Source organism: Malurus melanocephalus, unplaced genomic scaffold (genome assembly GCF_030028575.1).
Source record: "Malurus melanocephalus ecotype Western Australia unplaced genomic scaffold, MMel_1.1 scaffold_513, whole genome shotgun sequence".
In the NCBI taxonomy this organism is placed as follows: domain Eukaryota; kingdom Metazoa; phylum Chordata; class Aves; order Passeriformes; family Maluridae; genus Malurus; species Malurus melanocephalus.
Genome location: NW_026623745.1, coordinates 457,470 through 482,542, shown reverse-complemented (window position 1 = coordinate 482,542; position 25,073 = coordinate 457,470). Strand labels below are relative to the sequence as shown.

Sequence of the window (25,073 nt, the reverse complement as noted above, 5' to 3'; positions counted from 1 at the left end):
TCAGGGGAGTTTTTAACTGGGTTCTGCAACTAAAAGTTCTAAAGAAGATTTCATTATAAAAAAATGAAGTTTAGGGAGTTTTGATTCATCTTGGACTGAGTGGCTGCACAGTTAAATGTGTCTTTTCGGATCTTGCTTTCCAAAATGTGTTTTTGTGAGACCCATATGTCAGTCAACATTTTTAATTTTAGATATGTCATCTTAACTTTGAGGAAGGAATGTAGATGAAAAGAAAAATGGCTTTGGCAAGAATTTCATAAAGCTTTCAGAGAGAAGCTTCATAAAGCAGCTAGTAATGGGAAATTAAAAGAGACAAGGCTACCAAAATGGTTCTCTTAGTTATTCAGAAGTTTAAAGCAACAGGGATCGATATTGGTTTATAATGCAATCTCCTGAATTGCACTGTCAATAGAATTTCCCTCAGTGATTCCAGCAGTGACCTCATGATCTTAGGGATGAAACAGAGCTGTTCAGAACAAAGGGATGAATATTCAAATGTTGGACCCACGGAAAGTTGTCCAGGAGTTAATTTATCTGATCAACTTAGTGTTAAGGTTTGTCCAGTACGAAAGGTGCATATTTGCATTTTCACCCCTCACACCTCTGTGCATAACACACAAGAGCTCCGTGTGTAACCAGGAAAAACCTGGAGATCACTCCATCCTCCACACTGGTAAAGAGAAGATTCCACAAAGCCAGATGAGACCTTTATTACATGAAAAGAATCTCTTCAAAGTTCCCCCTTTCTTAGGGGTCCCTGTCTCATCAAGGTCTCACATCAGGTTTTGTTGAGTTTTGAAGCTATTTTCTCTGCAGAAGGAGTCAGTAGTTCAGACTGTAGTGTTGCTTACACATCTGAGGTAGCATTCAAAGTAGGATTAAATGAGGTGGTGGGATCCTGGAACACCTTTTATGCAGCACCAATAGCTCTTGCAAGAACAATTTCAGCTTTCTTCAACCTCTGCTTTGCTTTTCTAGCTGTAGTACAGAAATGTTGCTACTTTTTAGTTCACAATTTTTTTATGAAGGAAGTCAAAGGGGCTGCTTTGGATATTTGTCTGTTTTGGCTTTCACTAATTGAAGAGCCATCATTAATGACAACACGTAAAACATATCCATCCTTATGATATTGAAAATGTCTGGGCTTTGTGGAAGGTGTATTTAAATATTTGAGGGCAGAAGAGAGGCAGGGTTAGTTTGTTTTTAGAGGAGTCTGGGTGAGAAAGGTGAGAAAGAGCTTTGAATGAAAGGAGTAGCCTACTGAAAAATAACTTACAGAAAAAAAAATGGTGAAGACAGAGAAAATGTCCTGATTAGCCTCATCAAAAAATCTCCCATAATAAAGTTTACTAAGAGTATCAATAACAAACCCTTTTGGAAAGAAGAGAAGTAACATGTCCACAATGATTTTGAAGACCTTAAATTTCTGCTCTACCCAAAATGTAAATAGAAATTTTTAGTAGTTAGTGCAACAAATAGRACRTGGGTTAAACATAATACAAATTAGCAGAAATATATGGTGCCATCATTCTATGGAGAATTTTAGGATTTTCTGGTTGGGTTTATACAAACAGGAGATTGATTTTTAATGGCAATTTTTAAGAATGTACAGCATGTCAGAATTGGGACAACATAAAGGTGAAGGTACCTTTTACAGCTTTGGTTATACATACATGAATATATTTGCATAAAAATAGAAAATAATATTGTTATGGTAATATTAGCATGCTGTCCAGTCATACAAAAATAGATGCTCTTGTCTCCAAAGGATGTTTTGAATAATTGGAAAGCAGGATTTACTTGGAAAATCTGGATGACTTTTTTTCTTTTTTGAGAGGGTTTTTTTTCCAAAGTTTTAGCTGGCAACTTCAGTATTTCCCTACAGAACCCTAAATATATGCCAATTAAATGTAAAACTGGCCAAGAGATTTTTGATTCTCCAAAGGAAAACTGTTCTTCTAAAGTGAAATTAGATATTTCGTCTGAAGTGTTTCATTCAGTGAAAATCCAGAAACCCCTTAGAAATGTCAGAAACAGCATTTTTGCCATTTCTGGTAATAGAACTGTCTCATGGAGAACCTGTGTACAGCAAAAATTTTGGGTGAAAATGAGATAAACTCTATTGGTTTCATCATTCTGTTTAAAMTAGTTTAATCTAATGTATACTGTAGATTTCTGAAGCTCTGTTTGTAGTGCTCATTGACCAGAAATTAAAAATTTTTACATCAGCATTTCCTCAGTTTTTCTGAGTAATTGGAGCTGCTTCTTGACCATGTTGTAGCCATTGTAGTTTCCATTTCCATGTGACTGTGGGTGCACAGCTCCACGCCGAGGGGCTTTGGGCAGGCAGGGTCCAGCAGGGATGGCAGGATCCTTCCCACCTCACCCAGGGAGCCCCTGCCCTGTCACCTGTCACCTCTCTGTCACCTCGCTGTCACCTCCCTGGGACAGGAACAGCTGCAGACATCAGCCTGCAGATCAGGATCTGGCCTGGCACAGGGAACCAGAGCCCCAGGATGGCGACCAAAACTTTTTTCTGTGACTGTGTCATTCCCATTCCTGCTCTGAGCAGTTCTGCTTTGCTCCCAGTTTSCTGGCTCGCTGCTTGTCTAGCACATCTTTTTCCTTTCTTTTTTATCCCTTGTGGGAAAATGCAGAAGGAATGTCAGCCCTTATTTGTTCACGATTTCCATGTGCCCTGAGTTCCATGCTGTGCCACACAGACCTGCAGTCTAGAAATCATTGCCCATAAGAGGTGAGATGGTTACCGCTCTGCCAAGTACAAAAATCAAAACGTATCCCAGTTTGAAAAATAAACCCTAGGCTAGCTGTCGACTTTCTGACTCATTTTCAAAGCACTCTGTTGTTGTTTCGTGTTTTATGCATGCCTAGACAGTTTTAAAAAACGCTAAACCCCTCTTGGAAGTGACAATTTTTAAATCCAAATACCAAGAGCCACCTAGTGGTTTTATATTTATAAAAACTGTCTATAAACAAAGTATTCCAGCACAAGCCCCAGTGTTTCATGTTTTTGTAGATGAAGAAGCACACGTAGGTAAGTGAACTTGTTGCTCAAAGGCTGAATCTCAAAAAGCAGGATGATGAATGTGGTGGCAGTATTTATGTAAGCTGAAGAAAATGRGAAGCAAAATGTAGTTTATAGTCTGTTATGTTTCCTTTCATTATGAAGTATGTGCAAATGCATGACAAGCATTAAAGAGCAAACATTCGAATAAAGTAAGTGATCTCACTGAAAATAGCTAACAAAAGCATCTGCAGCATCATCTGGAGGAGCAGGAGAGGGGATCAGTAGAMGAGAGACTTCTGAGTGAGTCACTGAGCAAAGGTTTTCTGGGAGGTTTGGTTTTTTCCTTGGATGTGCTGTGAATGACACATCAGAGAAATCAATGGTGCAAATGAAGACATTGAAAAGGGATTTTTCTATTCARGGTGCAGGAGTGTTCTTCTAGACACCACAGAAATAGGGATGAAGAGCCCTTTTGCCTTTGCTAACTTTATTAATAGCTGTTAATGGTTTAACCCCAGTGATAACCCAGCCCTGCACAGGCACCAGCAGGACTGGGGAGAGAATCGGGAGGGTAAAAGCTGAAAAACTCTAGGGTTGAGATAAAGACAAGTTTAACAGGGAAAGCAAAAACCTGTATCCCTTCTGTGCATGATGGTATGATTTCCCAAGATACTAAAATACTCCTGAGATTACATGACTGCAATATTGTTAAAAATCTGTGGTAATTGGAGGAAGGGGCAATGATGAAAGGTGTGATTTAAAGGCCCAGAAATGTGCACTGTTGTTTAGCAGCTGTAATTCTGGCAGCACACCAGTAACACCATTTCAGCATTCAGACCTAGACCAGTTTCAGATGTCCAYAGCAGGCATTCAGTGACTATAAATAAATTTCATCCAGAACATTTCAGCAGTTTTCTATGTCCTGTAATAATTAATAGGCCTGTAAATACACATAAATTGAGGCTTAATATTGGTATTCTGATGATACTCACTCCAGCTTCACTCTCATGATTTTTGATGCATTTGAATGTAGTCTGGATGTAGAAAATACGTCTTTGGTGTTATTTCATCCATTTGATTTAAGAAGTCTGAAAAAAAGTCTCATTCCCTCCTGGGCCACAGTTGCCTGAAAAGTCCTAAAATTCTGAAGAAAAATAGGGGAAAAAAACATATTCCCCAGAAACCATGAGTGACTTGTGATGTTTGAACATCAAAACCCCAGCAAGCTGGCTTTGAGATTTGATACAAATTGTGTTGATTCATTTTGGTAGGAATAGGGCCTGAACCTCAGTTTTCCTATATAACCTTCCATTTAACTGAGGCTTGAATAAGAGTTTAAAGTGTTTCTTGTGGAAAACATAGCAATGGAGCTCTGAAGTCCAGCTGCCTTAGCCTAGTCCACGTACAGCAGCACAGGAAAAATTTCTGAAGGTCTCAGAGCTGTTTGCAGATTACTGTAACAAACCCACCATTTTACAGGGAGCGGATTAAACAAAAGGGAAAATTTGAGAACGTCGTCAGCTTCCATGGGTGTGCACAAGCGCTTTCATGACTCATCTCAGATCACACTTTTAGTGGAAATGGGGATGAAATAAAGATGTCTGAAGTCTCACAAGATGATAATTATTCTTGTGTACTCCAGGGCTTGTTTATGCTGGCTCAGACAGTCCATCAATCAAAGCCAAGAGTTTCAGTTTGTCACTGTTGTTCTGAGAGCTGGCAGATGATGAAAATAGTTTCTTTGTCTTTCTGATTACTTGTATGTCATGTTGTTGATGTTGTTTTTGGCTTAAAATCAGCTGGGGAGGAAGTATGACCTGAATYGGCTCAGGCAAACATTCTTTTACTTTGCCTAAGCCCTGCTGTTGCATCATAGAGATTTGGACTTGATTTTGACCCAGAACTGCAGCTCAGGAAGCACCTAAGCATGTTGAAATTCCATTGACTTCAAAGGCTGTGAAAGTGACCTGCTCAGATGGAAACCTCTGAAATTGTGTACAGATGGCCAAACCTACAGCAGAGATATCTCAGGGATGCTGTCAGTAATGCCAAGAGAGGCTGATGCAGCACACTGGGCAGGGGAGGATAAGGCATTATGTTATCTATGCAGATKCAGAGATAAACTTTGTAAGTGTTCCCTTTAGCAATCCCTCATTTTTGGCATCATCTTTCTGAACATAGAACACATGCTGCATTTAGAACTCCTAAGAGGAGTGAAGAAAGACACTATACCCATAAGTGAGTGAATYCTCTGGAGAATTGCTCTTCCTTGGGAAATTTTAAAAGAAGATTCTGTGGAATCAGTGATCAAATCATTTCCCCCATAATCCTCCTCTCATCTTGTGGTACCAAACCTCATTCTTGGTACCACACAGAGGCTTCCTCGCAGCTATCACACTTGGATGGATGTTTSCAAAGGAAAGCAAGGCCCATGGGAACGCTTTTCTTCATGCTGCAGCCAGGACACAGCCCTGGTACAAATCCAGTTGCTGGTCCCGTAACACATTCTTTGGTTCCCTAGTTTATGTGTGCTTTGAAAAGAACTTAAACTTTGAAAGCAGGATGCTGCATRTTTTAAGCCAACACTAGCTGTCCAAGTTTAATTGAACTCAAAAGTTTTTATACAAATATAGAACTTCTAAATATTCCTTTTCAAGTTTCACTTAACTCACGTAGCTTGATTTTGGGCATGACCTCACTAGCGCAGAATAAATTAATAATGAATTGCTAATACTATAAATACTCTGAAGAATAATATGGCTGTGAGCAGTTCGTAATCCAAGTTTTATGTTCTCTACTGAAGGGAACAAACTGTCCCTTTTCGTTCCAATAATCTTATGGAGATAAGACCAGTAGGATARTAGTTTGATTTTTCTCTTCAGCATAAATTACAAATTTAAATTGTTAATTGCCTTATCTGAAGACAYAAATGCCCAGAATTTTGAGAATTTTTTTTAATAACTTGAACTGAGATAATATGAGTAACATTTCCTTACTTATTTGTCCTTGTAAGGCTTATATTGAGAAACTTCCATAACTCTTTGCTTAGCTTAGAAGATATGCATTATAAACGGGCCTTTATAAACATTTAAACAGGGCRTGGTTGAGCCAAGTGCCTACAGCAGCTGTAGGAAGATTTACACTCATTCACAAGGTACTGCCTTTGAGCCACATTAATATAGATACCAACATGAGTGAAGCTCTAGCAAGTTACTCTCTACTTGTAACAAGTAGTTACTGCCACTATCAAAGATGTCTATGAAATTTGAAGGCCCTCTCCCCTTTCTGAGGCCAGTACATAGAAGCATTCTTTGTTCAAATGTTGTTATTTAGTTTGCAAGTACATGCCTATTATTCCAAACATTCTCCAGTCTTGATGCTTTCCTATCATATGTGGTGCTGAGTCCAATGAACTACTTAAAWAATTMTTTGTGATGTTCAATCTGCTTGATRGAAAACTCTACTTTAACAGTGATTAAAAATTTCTCARAATCTTGCAGTTCTTMATAATCCATATCAGTGCTCAGGAGTTATTTTTAARTATTTCTTACTTTTGCTTAGCATCCKCACACCACAATGACATTGTTTTAATGACACATTTTGCAAACAATGTGTTAACYGACCTAAAAATTGGCTGGTTAATCAGCAGACTCTTATGATTCATTTTAATGTTTTGGTAGAAAATACCGTCTTTGCAGCTTGCTTGAAAGAGTCTGATATTTTTTTAACCACTCATCCAAAGATTTCACCAGGTCTTTATAAGGTAAATACAGCAGTGTGATTCAGGCCAGACTGAGCTTTCAAGTCTGTTAATTCTGGTTTTGTTTCAGGATGTGTTGGAGTTTGGGATAACATCACCTGCTGGCGTCCTGCGAAGATTGGAGAGACTGTCACTGTCCCCTGTCCAAAAGTATTCAGCCTTTTTTCTGGAAAACCAGGTATTTTATTTTAAAGTGTATTTTTTGCTGGCCTCCCTCTGGTATTCTGTAACATAATGTGCTGAAAATGGTTTATTTGGGGTTTTTATTTTATTTTTAAAATTTAAATTCTTGACAGAGCTGTTCAGGATACACCATGAAAAGACCAAATTATCATCTTTGTGTTTTTTTKGGTGTTCCTTGAGCCAGATACTAAATATATTTTCAGATATAGTGACACTCACCAAAGCTGCAGTCATTGCTTGCTCTTTTTTGACCAATTTYGTTAATTACTAAGGCAGCTGAGCCTGGCTGACATCTCTAACTGCTGCCAGCAGGTCACRTGTAGGTTGTTCCTTCTGTGCCTCAGGAGGGGAGCTCTGCCTTGCCCCTTTTATGAGAATAAAAATGCCACAATAACAGACAATACCTAAAAATTACTTCAATTGCATTTTAAGGTAGTTATTGTGAAACCTTTTATTCTGCTTTTTAATGGAGCCGGAAAAGAGCCCATCAGTGTCTCAGACTGCTGAAACAATTAACTGGTTCAAGTCTACCATCTTCTGCCCCATCTCATCAATACATCATATTTTTTTGTGGCGTGTAAATGAGGGTTTGAAAATGATGCCCACAGAGCACTTCACAAATATGTCCAGGTGCACCAGGAAAAACTTATCCCCATTACTCAGGTGGGAAACTTTATCATGAAGAGCTCGTGAAAGATGCAAAATTTATCGCAGTTATTTAATGGTAATTTTTTGTTTTGATTGGGGGGGGGGGGGGTGTCTCTGCATGCAGAGAGCTTTAACTATATCACTTTTAATTTAAAGGCTAATTTGGCTTATGACCAAAATAACTTTAGACTCAAAATTGTTGATTAAGTCTTGCTACAGTATAAAATAGATAACTAAAACAATCTACAGATGAGCAAAGGTTTTAATTCCTGGAACTGGTAAGTCTTGATTAGTTTATCATGGATAGTCTAAACAGTTTATAAAGGGCAAAGAATGTGTAATCGTTACCAAATCTTGTGAAATCTATAAAAGTTTTCAAATTACTCAAATGAAGAAAATAAAGTGTTGTCATGAGACAAGACAAACTAATAAATATCAAAAATTCAAAATCTGAATTAAATCATGCTGCTTCTGTCTATTTGCCAGAAGCTAGAGCATGCACACTCTCTCTGGAGTTTATTTCACAACCTTTCATTATATTACAACAACATTTTAATTTTACTATAAAACAGCTGCGATAAATATTTAAGTCTGAAATCTTCAACAGTGCATTACAACTCTGCCTCACTTCACCATGGGGTCAGCAAGACTGAAAGGTTYTTCCTTTTTATAGTTTGCTATAATTTACCCAAATCTAGCTTTTTTTTTCATAGCTACCTGTTTAGTTTCTGCTTGTGGAACTGACAGGGTTGTTTTTTAGAGGTACCTGTTCAATAAAGAGTGTTTTTCAAATCTTGTCTTTCTGTAATTTCAGAAAAGGAAGACAACAAACATCTTGCATGGTTGATTCAATTAAGATCTAACTAAGCATCTTCGCAACTTTATAAGTTGATTATGCTCAGGAATATKTAATTTATTTAATTCATACACAGGATGTTACAAATTAACTTCATTCTTACAGCAACAAATGATAAAAATATTTTTAAGCAAGAAATTTGATGSTTTTTATTTAGCCAGATTTGTGAGATATGTTTTGGGTTTTTTTTTGTGTTTAAGAGTAATTAATATTCTACTACAGGATAATCTACCTTATTTTTATACAAACATTTCAAACCATAGGTAGGCTTTTAAACACCATCAACTCCTTAAACAATTTCTCAGTTTCAATTGTRAATTGTTGCCTTCTCAGTTGCCTTCTCCTCTTTAGAACCTTCGGATAGTTGGCTCTAAATTTCTTCTGTGGTGGTCTGTGTTGTAGTTTAAGCATACCACATTATTAATTCCATATTGAATACTAGTAACTTTTGATTAAAAGTATTTTTACTGTAAAAGCAATMATATTATCCCATAATATGTTTTCCCTGTATTGTACAAGCTTATGAGTCTCAAAAAATCCTTCTGTGAAGTTTTTATTCAAACATATGTGTGAAGTTGTTGGTTTTTAATCAGGTTGGCATCTGAAATATTTAATTGCATGATATATGGTGTAGAAATAAATACTGCCTTCCACAGAACATTGCCCAGCTGTCTTTAGGTTTGAAGGTATTGCAGTATTTGAAGTAGAAAATGCTCCAGCATCTTGAGTATATCGAGTCTTTTTCTTGCAAAACTGGCTTTGAYGCAATTTGTGGTTCTGTTAACACATTCCTCTGCTCTGCCTAGTCAGAGAATCTTGGTGTACTGTTAAAGTGAGGACTCTTCACAGTGTATAAATAGGTTACATTTTCTTTTAGAAATGTCATTTCTATGCTGATCGGCAAAAGTGGTCCCAATGTTTGAGGAGACTGTGGGTTTAGGTCAAGGCCTTTTTATTAGCTGGAAAGAATGGGTTGTTGGCTGGTGAACCATTTGTAGGATATTTACAACTTTCCACTGAAGACTTTATACAAAGAAGTATTTCCAGGAATTAATCAACAAAGTAAGAATCACTAAAGCTTTAGTTTGGAGTGYATATAAACAAGTTTGGTTGTTCTTGACCAACACTGATCTGTGACACATTTTTTTTAATGGGGAAAACCAGGCATCTTTAAGTCAGTTAAAGACCAATGGTAAACTCCAAACCAAAGCAGTATATTATTATAGATTTCATGTATCATGGATATACAAATTGCTTTAAGAAATGTGAGGGGAAATTGGCTATAAATTAACATTGGAAGAGTAARTTATCATAAATTTGAGGACTAAATTTTAGTCTGAAATCAGACTTTTCCATTTTTCCCTATTGAAGTAGTTTCATATTATATGAATATTCATTCATTTTAATTAGGTTAAGAAGTAGAATCATGGATTGCCCCCGTCTCATCTGTGTGACTTTGTCTCTGAAAAGAGTCAAATTCTCTCAGTTTCAAACAAACTTTCTGAAATTAATACTTGTTCAAAACTCCTTTCCAGCCTTACTTCCATTCCTTGGACTCCACTGTTTCAGTATTGGTTCAAGGATTGAAATTCAGCATGCATTTTTATTCTTCGTTCTTTAAACTGTAACATAATTCGGCCTTTAAAGTTCACTACCAAAACTACCAACATTTGTTGCAGCATTAAGTCATCACCTTTATGTGYAAGAACTTTTATAACCCTTCAGTAYATCACTTGGTATYGGCTTCTCAGAAAGCCTAAATAGGAGGTTAGAACAACTCTCCTTGAAATGGTTTTTTTTTTCAAATTACTTAATCTGCAAATAGGCCCTTTATAGAGTGGACTGGAAAACTCCCTTCTGAGTATTTTAAATAAAACAGCAGAACTGTTTAGCCTTTTGCAGATGGAACAGAAATTGCTGTTATACCAAAGGAGAAGTCCGCCTTCATGGTTTGGGTTTACTTTGGTTTTTCTGTACTGAAAAGGTGACTCCAAGAAAGAGTAAGAGCCAAAGTCACATGAATGAAGAGCACATGAAATGMAATGCTTGGGTTGAGTCCTAGGAAACACAGGAAAAAGAGTTAGGTTGTGACTAGCTAATGACAAAGTTAGGTTGTCTGGAGAGTCATTCATGAGGAGAGTTTTGACTCTTTCTGATTTAAACTCTCTAATTTTGCTTTACAGGAAATATTAGCAAAAATTGTACRAGTAATGGATGGTCGGATATTTTTCCTGACATCTTAAGCACTTGTGGATATAACGACTACGAAGATGATTATAAGGTAGGAAAAATRTTTTTTCTATTCATTTAGATGATGGTGTTCAGTACAGCTGTCAGACAGATTCTGCTTCTGTCTGATAAAATCCCATCGTACTCAGACTAAATGAAAACTAGRCTTAAAGAAAATTTGTAGTAATTTTTCATGACATTGGTTGCAACATGSTTGGACTGCAGTTGTCTAATGGGATAAAATCAGAAATGTAGAACTCAGTAACTGTTTGAAACTCAAGGCTATARACAGTTGGTAATGGCAGTAATGCATCTGTATATCTAATATTGCAGTGTTACTCAGCTGACATACCATATGTTTTGCATTRTGTTATTTCTAGAGTTTCAGTTATTTTAAAAGAATATTAAAAAAAAAAGTTGTCTCAAAACCTAATATTAATAATCTGTTAATAGTACATGCACCACTTGATTGATGGTCTGTGTTAAAGTTGTAAGTAAAATAGAACTGATTTAGGTCATTTGGGTTCTTGCAGAAYTATAATAAACTCAAAATTGTGTTAGCAGTTGGAAGTAGTTCAGAAAGCCATCAAGGTATCCTAAATAAACTGTGAATAGAAARCTGAATTTGTTCACTTTGCAGACACTATTTCTTTTCCTTTTTGTTGAGGGAAGGTTTTTACCATCACGCTTCGCATATTTTCCGTCTGCTTACTTGCTGAGGCTAACAGAGCAAGATTTTGTTTACAAGCATGAGCTCATAGTGTTAGTAAAACTCTTGTTTTAAGTCTTCTCATGAATAAAGCTACCCGGCTGTTTATGTTTTTTCCCTGGTTTTCAGTGTGTATGGAATAGCTGCAGCAGATCTGTTCTTTCTGGCTTGCAGAGATGTACTGGCATTCCAAGGCAGGCAGGTTTTGCCATTTTTTCTGTATTTAAAAGCCCAACCATTACTGTAGCTGAAAATACATAACAGAGAAAATTGAGACAATATATTGTCTTCCCAATTTTTCTGAGGGMAAATTGTAAAAATCTGTGTCACCTAACATCTTGGGAACACACACATATTACTGCTAAAACAGCCACTTTATAAACTGGCATTCAACCCAGGCATTGCCATGTGGAGTCAAAGTGGGTCAAAATGTAAAAAATTCAGATTAACAAAAGACGGTATTTCAAGTAATGAGAACAATTGGAAGATGAACTAGCATAATAGAAAAGCAATTCTGGTTTGACATATTAGTAATTTGAAGGAGGTGAATGAAATGCAAACTGACTATACTTGCGGGAATTAACCTAGAGAACTTGAAATAAGAAGTRGCAGCAGCATTTACAAAAGCCTTGGAAAAAAAAGCAAATAATAAAAGTGTGAGGTTGAAAATCAGAAGTGAGATGTGGAAAGCAGGTGCTGGAAAAATTATTCGCAAACACACAAAAGATATCATAGATGTAATAGAAATCATAGAGATAATAGAAAAAAATGCAAGTATCATGCAGCTGTAGATTTTAGGAGGCTTTGGAGATTCTGCACCAGCTACTTGTTGTTAACACAGAAGGTATTTTCTTAAATTCAGGTCTTAGTTCTCAGTGGTAGCACCTCAAACCAAAATCTTTACTCAGCATAAATCAGTACAGTTCTTTTTTAAAAAAATCTACTATTTCAACTATGAGAGCTAAAAGTGAAGTTCTAATATTTGGATACTGAGTATTCTGGGCATAAAAATGCCACATGCTTAATTTCAAGGCATAATRTGCTTTGCAGTATATGATATGAAGTATAAGATGTTGCTCTCAAAGTTACATTAACTAAGGAGATAATATTTTAGGGAGGGTGGCAAAATACTTTTCCATGGGTAAGTCCTAAGTTTTCTTTCRTATGTTTTACTTTGAGGACAATGTTAGAGGAGTAGGTGGAAACTCGTGTTAAGTTTGGTGACTGCATCCTCAATCTTCATGCCGAAGGAATTTCCATTCTAGATCCAACTAAATATTTGTTCATGTGGGGTTTTTTCTGTCTTTTAAGATACAGACTTTTAGCTTTAGTGCAAAGGAGACTTATTTCTATACATATTCTATGTATTATAYAYATATGCATATACAYAGGCAKKTATCTCTCTCCAGATATGCATTTATTTTGGGCAGTCTGAATATTCTACAGAAGGTTTAAATTATAAAAATCTGTGAGCAAATACTGAATGATTTATTAACAGGTATACCAAATTTGTATGCTTAAAAATACACTGAAATGAAGAAGTTTACTAAAGAATACCATAAATGTGTCACCTCTTATTTTTTTTCTGAAAGAACTTGCATGCAAGTACATAAAAGCACAGATCTAAATCTTTATTATRTATTTTCACACCTTTTCCTGTAAGTAAGCTGGTTACTGCTAAACTTCAAGATCAAGTTTTAGGTTCATTCTAGGTATTCAAGCAAGCATCTCGTTCTTCCTCTATGATATTACTGTGGAGCTTTTGGCAGCACAACAGGAAAATAGAGAGCTTGATTTGCCCATGCTAGAAATACACGTCAAGGTGTGTTAACCAAACTCAAGCYTCACTGCAACCTTTCCCTGGCGTATTTTGACATTTTCTATCTACAGAACAAGCTGGAGATATGTCCTAGCTGTTGTCAGAAGGTATTAAACTGTGTCAGCATTATTAATACACAGCAAGGTGTCTGGTGAATGTAAAGCACTGAAATGTGTCTATTTCAAATAGTAACTGAATCAGTTAATATAGCTTTGTCTAATCTTAGTGTGAATTGGCCCAAGATATATTAGGTCACACAAAAGCCCCAAAATTTGCAAGTTATAGGCTGTGTGGTTTGAATGTGTAGTGTCATACAAAGAGAAATTCATGGAGAAGAAGATCCTCAGGGCTGTTGAGTGTGGTGATGCTGTTGCAGCTGGTGCTTTTAGCAGAGCATCATCCCTGGAAGAACCATTCCCCCATTTGGTCAAGCTCCTGGAGCATTCCTTCCAGGTGTCACATCACCCTGGGTGTGCTACAGAGACATCATCACCCCACACAAGTGGTGTCGAGGCAGTGAGGGCAGGGCTGGCACAAACAGGGACTGGGCTGGAGCTGCCTCCAGAAAACAGAAGCATTTCTGCAGTCTGGGGAGTGGATCACTGCTCTGGAATAATGGATTGTTTGGGGTGAGTCTAAATTGAATCTTTGTCTCTCAACAAAATCTGACACAAGGCAGACATCTACCAGTCTTGTGCCTCTAAGTCATGCTGAATTTMTATATATTATACTGAATTTTTCATTACTTTTTTTTTCCCCCCCATGAGGTGTGATTAAGAGACCAGTATTCCTTAAAATAAATGCAAAATCTTCTTTTGACTTCAAGTGAGGACTAGGACTGAATATTAGCTGATATTCTTTTGTACAGCACAGAGGGAATTTGCTTTAATTTCAGAATATTCAATAAACCACTGAATACCAGTATGTCATGAGCTCTCACATTCACAGATACATCTTCTATTCACATTTACCCAGGAAAATGTGGAAGTTTGTGCATTTACAAAGTTGTCATCTCTCCCAGTATGGTTAGGGAACTTGAAATTAGAAGATGTTCTGATGGACATATTTAAAATTAATGATGCCATTTTTACTAAGAGATATTTATGGCAATGCTGATCTCATCTTTTTCTGGGACGGTCTTTAGGCTCAGGGAGAACTGAAGGAGAAATGTCAGAAAAAGGACATCATTATTTGTGTAAATATTAAATATCATGAGGAATAACAATTTTATTATGTGTCTTTTCAGTAAATTCTATTCTTCTCTACATATATTATTTGGAAATGTGTAGAAGTATCCTGTAAGAGAAAATTGAATTGTCCATAGCATGTAAAAAATTTCTTTATCTCAGTTTATTCTCTTATAAGTAAGTACTACAATATTTTAGAAATCATACAGCCTTGTCCAAGTTAATTTTGTAGAAGGAAAGAACTGGGGTTTCTTCTTCCATTTCTATTTACATTTGCTCATTTCAGTGTTTCCAAGGCACTGAACTCATTTGCTAGGCCCAGTTCCTATTTTAYGTTGTACAGTTTAAGATTTTCTGATATGTTCTTCGAGTTTGAATATTAAAATATTATGAAATATTCAAATATTGACACATGGATCATGAAAATTTAAGATCACAAATTCTAATATAGTTGCAAGTAATTGTATCTGTGAATTGTAAACTCTTTTACAGCCAGTATTACAGGAATACATTAGCCCACAGAATAAACAAAATGAAGATTGTAATGCTCCTATATTCCTTAGCAATGACAAATTATATTTCTGGTTAAATTACTAAAGAGGTGAGAGCTTTTCTTTTGCATTAAGGGTGATTTCTGGTCAACAGCCAAACTCGTCTGGGCAAAGAATCGAGCCCTAAACTTTCTCAAGGATTTTGTCCTTCAGCACTGAGGAACCCTCTCACCCCTAGAGGTCCTTCCAGACCAAGGCTGAGGTTGAAAGATCCACAGGATGACTCAGCTTTGCCCAGGAAGCTCTCTGCTCTTCTGCACTGTTTTGCAAATAAACAGAAGACTTCTGTCTCCTGAACTTAGTAAAAATAACACAAAACTAAATTTAAAGGAAACATTCGCAGAAACAGGTGTCTTTTCTAAGAAAACAAAACACAAGTGTGCCTAGATTTTACAAAAAACTGTATTGAAGGTAACACAAATTTTGCAAACTTGCACTAATCCTATGTAATTTTATAGGTGTAGGGGTTTATTCTCTTTTCAAACCTATTAACATTAGGTAGACACAAAAGAGGAAACATTTTAGGGTTAGATCTTCAAAGAGCATTTATACTTTTTGTAACCATTTCCATTATTTCCTTCTGTGCCTAACCACCTATTGACTTTATTTCAGTGGTTGTAATTTTAACATTTTCTTCAGAACTTTAAAAATAAATGGTTGGATTTCAGTTTTGGAATTAATATTGCTCAAATAATTCTATGAATATTTTGCAGAGGCCAGCTGTTCTTACTATGTTCTTACTGTGTTGCAAAATACAGTGATTTTGTTAGACTTGCAGGAAAGTTCATGTCATTTTAATTTCATAATGGCATTGCAATTCCATGTGTATGACTTGAATCAGTTTATTCTTTGAAAACAGCTATGAAATCTAAATAGGTTGTGATATTTCTTCTACGTTAAAATATTTAAAAAATATAATTTAGGTTGAAATTCTCTTTTGGTCAATCCATGCTTTCATTGCAGTAATTTTTTTCCTGCCAATCTTGCACATTTATATTTTAGGGTTACAGGTTAAAACTAAAAGTTAGTTGAGATCTCGGTAATTATGGTTCACACAGAGTAGTAAGAAAGAAAGAAGATATGCCTATCTTGCATAAAAACATCAGTGTTTTATTCTATCAGATATGGCATTCCTTTGCCTGTTTCTTTTGTAGCAATAAAATACAAAGAGTTTTTTTCTAAAGGGTACTTAGGTGAAAAGAGTTTTTTTCTAAAGGGTACTTAGGTGAAACACAAATGAGTGACAAATATTTAATAGCTGTGACTAAGTCAATATTAGTCTAACAAATTTCCTAGTTTTCAATTGCCACAGAACAATGTGGAATTTAATTCTCTGTCTTTATGGAGTTTGTTTGTATATTTAATCGACATATAATTTGAGAACACCATTTTCTTACTCTTTTTGTTGAGTCACTAGGAGTTATAGAAGTCTTACAGGCAAATTAAGACACATCTGTTTTATGTTCATACAGGAAATTTAAGGAGCAGTATGATTGCATCATCTTTGCTGCTGTTTCTGATAAAGTGCTTCATATTAATCATCTAAACCATTCTAATCACCATTCTTTTAAAAAATCAAAACACATGAATTTGGATAATTTAAATTTTTGATGTACTGGATTACAATGGTGTACTTTACTACCATTTCAAATGTAGAAYACAGGATAATCAAAAATCTGTATCATATGATAAAATAATTTCAACTGTGTCATTATTTCTTATTTYCTTGTSCTTAGCTTGAACACAATGGCCATGGTCAGTATTAAGATAATGTCCAAGCACTCTTGGCTGATAAATTTCAATCCTGACACACTTCCATGCAGCTACTCCACATTCATCCATTTGGTGAAGGAATGGCCAGCAGAGAGACTCAGTCCYGCTGATACCGACAGCTGTTTGCAGGGCTGAAAGTACACAGGGTTCTTGTTTTGATTTTAGTCAGACTATTTGTTGTAGGGGTCATGTGTGTGTACAGAATGCCAGAAACATTATATTAAACAGTGTGGGTTTTTCTGGCAGAAGACAACCTCTGCTGCTCTCCCTGGCGGGGCGAAGTGACGGAGTCACTTCTTGAGCAGCAGCCTGACAGTTTCTGTCAAGCTCAGAGCCCGTGGCCAGAGGCTGAAATCAAGGCACTGCTACAGCAGTGGGGCTCAAAAACTCATGCTTTGTTACTAAGTTCATGCAGGGTTTCCACYTTTTTTTGCCTTCATTTAAGAATTCTGAAATCAGATAGGTCCAGTTTCAAAAGTTGCAGACAATGGAGCTTTCCTGAAATCAAATCTGGGTGGAATTTTCAAAATGGTGTGGAATGATGAAAAATTAAACAAGTCCCACYTTCTTGTTGGGCATGTTTCAATCATTCCAATGCAGTTTGAGCAGCTACTTTCTTTAGGCCAGAGTGCAGAACACAATCTTATTCTATAATCCAATGGCTGAAATATATAGCAAGCATAACAGTTCCTATGAATGCACTTAAGATCCATAGCAGTTGTTTACCATATTTTTCCACTTAAACCATATCTACAATATGTGTGCAGTTGCAAGATTATTCATTTCACATTTCATTTTATTTTTTCCTTATCTGTTTAAAATCTGCAAAGTGAAAGTTCAGCTAATTTCAACATGAATTGGAATTACTAAAATAACCTCCTTACTTGGCCTTTTGAATGCTTTAAAAATAAATACACTTAGTGAGTTGRGTTTCCTTTTGCTGCATTAGTTTACTGAAGTGTGTTGCTTCCTTGCTACTTTTTAGAAACATCATTGGGGAAGGTGATAACCATGTGCACTAAATATTGAAATTCTGTCCGTTATATGTAGCACATTCTACATTGGTGATAAAACCTTTGATTTCATAATGTAAAAAAAAACTTCACCATTTTAATATTTTATCTAGCTTGGGTGGAAACGCATGTCAGTCTAATGGTTTTGTCGTAGACATAAATGCAATTTAATTTTGAAAATATTTAGCCCTATTTTTCTTGATTTTGTTACTCAGAATAGGATTAACATAGTATGTAGCTGGTAAGTTTACGGATAACTTCATTTCAGCCTGATTTTCCTCTGTTGAAAATTTCCTTTCCAACTTTTAGCCAGTAACTAAAGGAAGAGTTGTTTGGGTCACAATTTAATGAAGTATTTGAACAAATAGAGTTGGAAATTAATGAGACGAACTTGTCTTTAAAATTAAATGCATGTATAGCTGCTTTATAAAGTACTCTAGAGCAGAAGGACAGAGTGAAATTATCTCTTTTAGAGATAATCCCTTCTTTCAAACTGACTTGCTTTTCCCAATTTGGTTGCGTTCACGAAAGTTGATGAATGATACTTTATTTGACCTCATTGACATGGTATAATCAACTGGAATGGTACAAACTTGTATTACTTTTGAGTTCCTGAGGCTGAATTTCTACTGAAGTCAATTGTCTTGAGATATTGCATTGCAAAATGTGTTGGAACAGAGATATAACATTCTCATCATGTACTGCAGAGCAAAGAGCGAAAATAATGCTGTGGCTATTTAATGGGCAGTTATATCATTTCACAGACAATTTTACATATCAGTAAGYAGTATATATATTTTTCTCTGCAGGTCAACTTCTATGTGAGGGTGAAAGCAATTTATACCCTTGGACACAGCGTGTCACTGATTGCTCTTACAACAGGAAGTATAATTCTTTGTCTTTTCAGGTATGTGTTTTTAGTGAGTATATATTGATAAGGGAGCTTTAACTGTTGTGTGATTGCTCAGATATTTAGAAAATGCCTTGCACTTTACACTTTTTGCAGTTAAACAGCCGACAGTAATGTAATGCTGAGTTGATTTGGGCTGATCATATCAACAATTTTCAAAGCATTTTATAAATTCACAGACATTACAGCCCATGTAAGAAAGATGTTGATTTAGGAATTATCAGATAAAGCATTTTCTATTTAGTTATTAAAATCAACACCTTGAATTGCTCTGGAGAATTAGTGGGATGCTGGTCTCACTACTGGACAAGTAGGTAGCCGTACTTTGCAGAAGTTTCTGAGTGATCTCCAGGGGTACTGTAATCAAAGTCAATCATTAATTTGTCCAAGTGGGGTTGTAAATCACAAAATCACTGAATCATCAAGGTTGGAAGAGACCTTCAAGATCATCTAGTCCAGCCATCAACCCAGCACTGCCATAATCACCCCTAAACCATATCCCCAGTGCAGCATCCAAAGATCTCTTGAACGCTTTCAAAGACAGTGATTCCACCACCTCTCTGGGCAACCCATTCCAATGCTTGACCACTCTTGCAGTGATAATTTTTTATCTGATATCTAACCTGAGTCTCCCCTGGTACAATCAAAGGCCATTCCCTCTCACCCCTTTACTTGATAATGGCAGAAGGGACCGACCCCCATCTTGCTACACCCTCCTTCCAGGTGGTTGTAGAGAGGATGAGGTCTCCCCTGAGCCTCCTCCAGACAAAAGAACCCCAGTTCCCTCAGCTCTGCATAACACAGGTTTTCCAGACCCTTCACCAGCTTTGTTGTCCTTCTCTGGACACCCTCCAGCACCTCAATGCCCTTATTGGAAAGAGGAACCCAGAACTGAACACGGTGCTCAAGGTGCAGCTTCAACCAGTTCCAAGTACAGTGATAAAGGTATGGGTGATTGTGCTGGGTCTGCAATATTTTTGCTAGGCAGTGTTAAGAAAGGCAGTATCACCTGCTGCTTTTGCCTAATTTCTGAGAGTTTTCTGAGATTGAAGGCCATCTTAAACTGGTAAAAGAATTGGCAGTATGTTGTTATCAGTATTGCAGTTTTTCTCAGTCTCTTCACCTTCACACCTTTAAGTATCAGTTCTACCCAACAGAACTGYCTTTATATTCTCCATTATGAATTTCAGCTTTTCTGCTCCACTTAGCAGCAAGAAAGGAAAAAAAAAATGCATCTCACAGTTTTGGTAGAAAGGAAATACAAATAATATGTAGAGAAGGGAATGTTTGTCAGAGCCTCATTCCTTCTCATGAACTAATCCTGGAAATAGGTGGCGGCTTCTATAAGCATTTCAATCTGCCTTCAAATTTTCTCAATATTTAAATATTCAGAGACTGTTCAGAGTAGATATGTAACCCATAATTATATTGGAATACCTTTCAAGAAAATGAATTGAGTCAATCATGATTATATTCATTTTCTTCTACCAGCAAATGTTCCATGCAGAACATAATGCAGATTATTGCATTTTCAAAACTGCTAAAACCTAAAAACACATTTGATACAGAGAATTACAGACATCTGAATGTCATTCATCACCACWAGTCAGGTGTGACAAACAGATCAAGCATTTAAGAGGTGTACTCAAAACCTTCAATTTAAATATCCAAATTGAGAACTCCCGGATCTTCCGGTTCAGTCAGTGAAAACACACAGATTTTTTCAGGAGGGAACATAGGTTCTTCTAATCCCCCCTTCAGTAAGTGTCTTTCTCTGTTTTCTACAGGGAGCATTGGGGCCTCCCACCATAGTGAGTTCAGTTAGGAATTAATTTCTTACCCAATAACTCCAAAATACTGGTTTGACAGCCTTGTATATATCTAACATATATTATTTCAGCTACTGAATGGCTGAAATAATTCATGACTCAACTACATTAGTTATTCAAGAAAAATATTTTTCCCCTATTTGCAGCTTGCATGTATCTCTGAATTCCCCAGGAAGGTGATGCAGTCCAAAATAATAATGGCGTTTCAGCAAAGGATGTGCATGGCCAGAGCAATCATTGAATTTTTGACAACTGTTTCAATTCAGCCTGGTATTATGTCCTTTGCCAAACTAGGGGCTAGCAAGGTGTATCTGTTCTTTATTTCCTGCACTCACTATAACTAGTCTTGCTTCAGTAATTTCAGAATGGATTGTAGTGTTTGATAAAAATCCCAACTGGAAGAACTCTTGGAAGTTGCCACTGCACACTGCCCTTACATCCCATTGCATCTTTATTATTTCACTGCTCATACTTGCTAAAATGCCTCAACTTCTGGCCTTTTTCCAGGTGCAGTTCAAGGTGCTTGCTGTGAGCACAAAAACCTTTTAGCAGTTTGCTTTCTGGGGAATTTCTATAAAAAGAATCTTTAAAATATGAAAATCTGGAAGGGAATTTATTTTAAGTGAGAAGCCCTCAATTTACAGCTTGCTTCCCCTGAGTACTCATTCACTCACTTGGAMTATTTCAAATGTCATTTGTTTGTAAGGCTTTCACATGGCTGCCAGACTCAAAAAGAGAAGCTTTGCATTCATCGGACAAAAAAGATAGGCAATCAAATGTTTTATGTATTTTTTAATTGCTCCTGCATATGCTCACATCATAGGATGAAAAGCCATTATGTAGCAAAATACTGGAGTTAAATAAAAGAATGTAGCCAGAAAATAATAGGTGAGAGAACATCTGAAATATATCCAGGATAATCAAATTTTTATTTGCAAGAAAAATGCTGGAATGAGTGCACGGACATATAATAATCTACATTTATTGTCAGTTTATGTTAAAATGTGGGACAAATACCGCTGGGATCTTTTAGTCTGTGATACTGAACAGAAGTAGGAGATGAAAGAAAACAGCATGGCAGCACTGACAAAATGACAGAAWATGAAAGGGTAGGCTCTTACTCGAAGTTCATATTGCTAAAGAATGTCCACAGAATTGTAAAAGTCTGTTCAACAGTTTCTGCATCATAATCTAAAATGCCTGTTTTTAAATCTCTTCTTAGAAAACTTCATTGTACTCGGAACTACATCCATCTGAACCTGTTCCTCTCTTTCATTCTAAGAGCAATCTCTGTTTTAGTCAAGGATGATATTCTCTATTCCAGCTCCAACACTGCTCACTGTCCAGAGGACCAAACCTCRTGGGTAATAAACCTCACTTGCTACCTGGTGTAACACTATTTTGTCACAAAATTTTTCTCCTTGATCCTTTCAAATATTTATGAGTACCAAGATTTCAATTTAGACAATTCTACAGAGAATATAATGACTAGGAGAATGGTCTGTTAGGAGCAGCCAGAGAAAGAAGCTTGCACCTTCAGCCAGAGACGTTAACATTATTTGCATGTCCATGAAGGACAGCTTGCCATCAGCCAAGACAAATCATAGCCAGATATGGCTCAGAATAAATATGGCCAATGCATTAATCAGCTGGGAGGGTTGAAGGCAAACTGGAGTGCCATCAGCTGGGAGTGATTGAAGGCAGCTGCTCTGGAAGTGCTGCAGCAGCTTTATCGGGGTCCAGGAATTGGACAGGTATCAGTGGAGGGAGGGAAATTACTCAGGAAATTAAATATTTGCAGGGGTTGTCTTCATTAACTCCTCTGKGCTTCTGGGCTATGACAGAAGTGTTATCATCTGCATTCTTGGCAAGCTAATATGTTTACTGCATTTTCATGCACAGAGTTAAAAAAAAAAAAACAAACTCAAGTCTTGCTGTAAAAAGACTGATTTCTGTATGATATTCCTCATTCTCTGCCCCTGTTGTTTCAGTCAAAAATCCATTCTAATTTTAATTAACTACAGTTTAAGCTTGTGAGGAAAAAAAATGGAAGAAGATATTTTTGTCTTGATGAAGCCAAACTGTCCCAAAACCCAAAGTTCTTAGCAGCTGTATATAGGAATTCATAATCTGGGATATTTCTAATGGAGAAAAACAGGAACTGAGTTAGTAGAYAGACTTCCAGGGTAATTAGAAGTTCTTAGATCCATGAAAAACTATTCAGCAGATTCTCAAAATACTACTTAATTTCTGCAATTCCATTTATTCGCCAGTTATTCTTGGCTGCAAAGCCTTATACTTTCCTATTTCAATATGTCCAATTTTCTGAACTGCCGGGTAAGTTCTGTTGCATTACATGTGGGATGATCTGACACCAGCCTGGCAAGGCTGTTCTGTCTTGCACTGGCTTGGTGCTGCCTTTTAGACATCACAGCATGCTGGGTTTGGCCCTTTTGTCAAGTGTGTGTGATGTTCCACAGTTCTGCTGCACTCACAGAGCTCTGAAACACACAATTGATAAGGCACTGGAAGTATATCCTGGGTCTGGATTACACAGAACATTAATTTTGGCTATCTTTACTGATATCTTCACTGCTCAGCATCTGCAAATACAGCTGATACAGGATTACCTGCAGGAGGAAGGGAAAATACTTTTATTCAACATTCTGGTGTATAAATTGAGAATGTAATATAAGGGAGTATAAGGGAATTTATAAGGGAATTTTTAAAGGATTACAAAATTTTCATTGCTAATCTGATTGTAAGGAGTCATAGGCATAAAAGCAAATTTCAAATTGCTTGCAAATTTCAACATTTCAGATATTTTGAAATGCTTAGTTTTTATCCACCCTACATTTTCTGGCCCATTACAGATCTGCAATGAATATCCCTTCAGAGGATAGTCCAGAGGTAAGATCAGTCTTACCAGAGTTATCTAGCTTTCAAACCTTGGCTGTAGGCAGCTGAAATCAAGTGAAATGAATTCAGGCCTTTGGACTTTGCTCTCTGTATGGGCACATACACAGGTCTGAATACAGACATGTTCATTACTGGAGATGCATTGAGGTATCTGAGACATCAGAGGGGGCTGATGGATACAAAGATCCTTAAGGGGGTTTGTGCCCTTCTGGTTTAGCAGCTCACTTCTTAAGAGGCATCTATGWTTGGAGAGAGGAATCAATTGCTAAAAATTAGTAAGTTACCTGCTTAGGTTTCTGGTGTACTTGCAATTTTTACAGAAAAATTGAAGTATGAAGGGTATTTAAAAGAGAGAAGTGAGTAGAGCTGGCAGAAAATAGAGATTTTATTTGGTCCAGTTTGTTTAGTCTGTTGCATTCACYGTATCGTCACATTTCTCAGCACATTTTCAGTCCATATGAACATTTTCATATTCAATTCTCACATCCCAGATTCCTGCTGGGAAGTACCAAAGTAGCAGCAGCCAGCACTGTGGAACATCAGCAGCACAGACATCTGAAAATTAATTCTGAGAGCAGCACGCAGACTAAAAGTATAATTTTTTGATACATATATRTGTGTTCTGGTAACTAAGAAACACTAAAACCTTTTATAAAGGGAAAACATAGTTTTTAAAAGTCCAGTCAACCTTTTCTTCTAAGTCTACTTAGTTATCATGTAAAGTTATATTTTTCATTGAGTTTCACAATTAGCCTTTAAAAATTCATAAAGCAGTTTCTTAGTTAACTTTTACTGTGTTAGGGAGCCTGATGAGATTTTAATATATTTATTAGGCTCATAGTTGATGATCATTTAATCTTATGGCCATTCATTGACAAAATGCTGCAGATATGTGCTTTTATTGATAACCACAGTATTTTTCAATATTTATGCTATGAAGTTCTCAAAATTTCTGAGTGAATTTGCAATGAGAGCCATATAAATAATTTTTAATAACTCATTGTCTTTTAACATGTACAGTAACACTTACAATGCCTCAATCTGCTTGATAGAAGATAATTTCTACTGAACCTGGTTTACTGATATTACAAGGATCTATACTGATATTACAAGATCTATAGGCTGTAGCAATAAAAATGATATGGCATCTTTTCTGCAACAAATCTGATCCCTCTTCTGATATTTCAGGTGGGCTGCAAGGCAATTTTGGTGTTTTTTCAGTACGGAGTTATGGCAAACTTTTACTGGCTCTTGGTTGAAGGGCTTTAYCTCCACATCCTCCTTGTGCTCATATTCTCCCCCAACAGACACTTCACCATCTACCTGCTGATAGGATGGGGTAAGAACTTACACATATTCTAGAAATGTTTGTTTTTCTGTATGTGTGTTTTTGCCAGGCTCAATATTCYAAACCAAGGTAGTTGAGCCCTCTCTGTTGGTGACTCCTCAGACTCACAATTTCCTCAGTTCAGTTCCAGCACAGGTTACAACCTCTGCAAAACATGTCATTCGGGTGTCCTAATTTGTGAGAAAAATTAAAGTTTAGCTGCACAGCCATGAGCTGTACTATGCTRTTTATCCTTGTGAGAAGCCCAGTAATATTGTCCATCTGGTCTTAAATACATTTGCTCCTTTCATTTACAGAAAGTGAGATGATAT

At 36.6% G+C, this 25,073-nt stretch overlaps 1 protein-coding gene across 1 annotated transcript in view; it reads left to right on the top strand.

Moving 5' to 3' along the window:
* The window catches only part of VIPR2 (vasoactive intestinal peptide receptor 2), a 42,418-nt gene that overhangs the window by 5,676 nt on the left and 11,669 nt on the right, over positions 1–25,073 (top strand). The window contains exons 3-7 of the mRNA XM_057381519.1: positions 6,859–6,966; positions 10,659–10,756; positions 18,566–18,663; positions 21,718–21,859; positions 24,603–24,753. Of these exons, the coding sequence (XP_057237502.1) occupies positions 6,859–6,966; positions 10,659–10,756; positions 18,566–18,663; positions 21,718–21,859; positions 24,603–24,753 (597 nt within the window). The remainder of the gene's footprint in view (positions 1–6,858; positions 6,967–10,658; positions 10,757–18,565; positions 18,664–21,717; positions 21,860–24,602; positions 24,754–25,073) is intronic.